Raw genomic sequence first — 3,111 nt, forward strand, 5'->3', positions numbered from 1 at the left:
ATAAATAAATAAATAAATAAATAATACGTATGACCTTTTATGGGAGTGGCATGTTCTTTTTTGGGGGGGTGGTATCAGGGATTGAACTCAGGACCTTGTGTTTGCCCAGCAAGCATTTATTCCACTGAGCTATCTCCCTGGCCCATGTTCTTGACTTCGGTTATCTCTGATTTTGAAAAATTATTAGCATTCTATAAAATTAAGGTTAAAAAAGTTAAGGGTATATATAATCCATTTTGAAGAGTTAATCAGATAATGATCTTAGGCAAACTTCTCATTAAAAGCAGGCAAGCTTACCTGGCCACATCGAATGATTGTGCCTTCTGTAATTTAGTGTTTAACTGTGACCCTGGACCAGATCTACTAAAGGAAGAACTCTTTGGCAATGTGGCTGCTGTAAAAAAGAAGGTGAATAAACTTAATTCTACAAATACAAGAAGATTTTTCCCTATTTATAACATTGAAATATATGGCCATAAAATATAAGGCAGAAAAAAATTCCTCTTTTCTTTCCATCCTGAACTCAGAGTATGGCCTCTTACTCTTTGTCCCTTTATCAAAAACACTGACAGATTTATATATGCTGAATCACCAGAGTGAGGTGCAGTGCAGACAATATATACAATTTTACTCTTCACTAAGCATTATCAAATTTTTATAAGATCTACTGCAATATTTTAAGAACTAACAGCTTAAATATATAACGTTTTCTTAACTACATTAAAGGAGCTGCAGTATTAGTTCCAGATGCAAGAGCCAAAAAGTCACAGGCTGCCAAGTGTTGGCCAGATAACATGTGATGCTAGAGAGGGGCAGCTTTTGTGTCTGATTCTCACTTGATGCGAGATAGCTGTCTGTCAGGCAAAAGCCCTCCAAGTCTTAGCCATGTTGTCCTCTCCCTTGCCAGCTGTTTTCCAACATCCTTCAACGCCCACACAACAAAACAAAACTAAGGGGGTAGGGGTGACTGATACTACAGAAAAACAATAGCATGTACTTTTTCATTTGCTACCACATCTGCAGCCATAACCATATGTGAATGATGGATTACATGTGACAAGAAAATAAAGGGCTTTATTACACTCTTCGGCTATCACTTAGAGATATAGCCCAACATTCATAATAAATCCAAGGCACCTCAGGCACAAAAATGATATTCTAAGCATAATGGTAAAACCTAAGACATATCCAAACTTTTTTTGTGTACGAAAAAACACAAAATACAAACTTGCCATATTGATATGCATTTACTAAGATTTGCTACAGCAATGCTATCTACATTGACATTATATGCTTTAACTAAAAGATTTTGAATAAAGTCTCAAAATGAAATTAATTCAACTATAAACCTTTAAATCCTTTCTTTCAATTAAGCAAACATGTAATATTATAGCTTAATATATTTTAAGCCATTTAATTAAATTCCTTTCCCATTCTGCCTGATTCACTCCACCTCCTCAAAAAGACATGCAGCATGCATTTTTCCTACCACATCATTCTGTTTATAAGGGACTGGCTCACTTATTACAATTCACAGCAGTTAAAGAAAAGTAGCAACTGATACATAAAAATAAAGAAATGTTCAAACACTGCTTAACTTCAGTTGCTCTTATTAAGCCCTTGAAAGGTTAGGCTTCTGGTTTTCACTGCTGAGTTCACCTTTGCCCACAAAGATACTCAAGAAATCTCTTGACTCTGGACCAGTGAGATAGCTCAACAGACTAAGGGCCTGCTTGGGCAAGGAGAGGGACCGGAGTTTGTTTGATCCCCAGCCCCACATGCTGCACCAGCCCCGCCTGGGCATGCTGAGCTGGCCACCTTGTCTGGGCGTGGTGGTGCATTCCTGTAATACCAGTTCTGGAAAGGCTGAAAACAGGAGGATCACTAGAGTCCAAGCTACATAGTGAGACCCCGTACAAAATACACAAATTTTAAAAAACGAAATAAGAAATCTCTTGACCCTGGCACATTTATATGAAATTAAATGGAGGGGCATTTCTTTTGGAACAAAATATCACTTAAATGTAATGTGGAAATGACAAAGATCAAAATTACGCAGCACAATGTAAGTTCTAGTTCCAGCTCGACACATACCAGGATGAGCAAAGGCGGGCAGAGGTTGGATGACAGGGGGAGTCCCATTAGCCAAGGGAGGCACTGCTGTTGGAGGAACAGAAGATACTAAGGGGGGAGACATTCCAACAACTGGGATGGATCCCATTGGCACTGGAGCGACAGCTGTAAGTGGTGGCATGCTGGCGATACCACTTATACCTACAAAGAGAAAAAGTACCAAAAAATTCATATTCAATCACATTTCAGCAATTAGTAAAAATTAACCCAGTACTATTTGAAGAAGAAATCCAAAATCTCCAACCATAATAGATGGTCAAATAAAATACGGCTTCAGAGCTAGGAGCTGCTCACTGGTAGTGCTTACCTAGTACACATGAAGTCTTGAGTTCAATTTGTACCTGTTCTACTGTGGCTGCCTCAATGTCTTAAATCTATCAAAACATGTTTTCATGGTCATTCTGACTTTGTGGCAGAGCCAGAAGTCATGCAGCAGTACATTTGGTGAATGATGAATAAGATGGATGAGGACATACTGCAACATTTTTGCAAGCCTACCATTAGACAACACCTAACAGCAGCAATCACTGTATTTTTGACTTCACCTTGTAAAGAAATAAAGGAGGATTTCAAGAACTGCTTCAGAAAGTGGCAACAATGATGGGTTGTGTTCAAAGCAAGAGATTAATGACAATGTCTTTTACTATACATATTTTTAAAGTTAAGTATTTACCACCCCTAGTAGATATATGGTGCCAGATGAATCATTTTGAAAAATATAAAAATAAAATTTTGTCAAGGATGACATCAACAGAATTCAAGACCAAACTCAAGAAGGATAAATCAAGACAGACACTGGTAAGAATAATACCTGCAGTAGACTTAACCTTATAAAATATAAGTAAATCCCCAGATTCAACATCATATTTAAAAACAAATAAAAAATCCTACTATCCCCACAGGAAGATGCTAGGTAATCAATGTACTGTTCTGAAAACCAGTAAAGGAAGGAAGGGAGGGAGGCAGGGGCAGAGGGAG

At 37.8% G+C, this 3,111-nt stretch overlaps 1 protein-coding gene across 6 annotated transcripts in view; it reads right to left on the minus strand.

Moving 5' to 3' along the window:
• Positions 1–3,111, minus strand: part of Itsn1 (intersectin 1) — a 236,490-nt gene that overhangs the window by 150,353 nt on the left and 83,026 nt on the right. For all 6 annotated transcript variants that reach the window (XM_023705571.1, XM_004645331.2, XM_023705568.1 and 3 more), the window contains 2 exons: positions 2,095–2,274; positions 298–394 (listed from right to left, as the gene is read on the minus strand). In XM_023705571.1, coding sequence (XP_023561339.1) covers positions 298–394; positions 2,095–2,274 — 277 coding nt within the window. The remainder of the gene's footprint in view (positions 1–297; positions 395–2,094; positions 2,275–3,111) is intronic.

The sequence above is a fragment of the Octodon degus genome, unplaced genomic scaffold (assembly GCF_000260255.1).
Source record: "Octodon degus isolate 3935 unplaced genomic scaffold, OctDeg1.0 scaffold00225, whole genome shotgun sequence".
In the NCBI taxonomy this organism is placed as follows: domain Eukaryota; kingdom Metazoa; phylum Chordata; class Mammalia; order Rodentia; family Octodontidae; genus Octodon; species Octodon degus.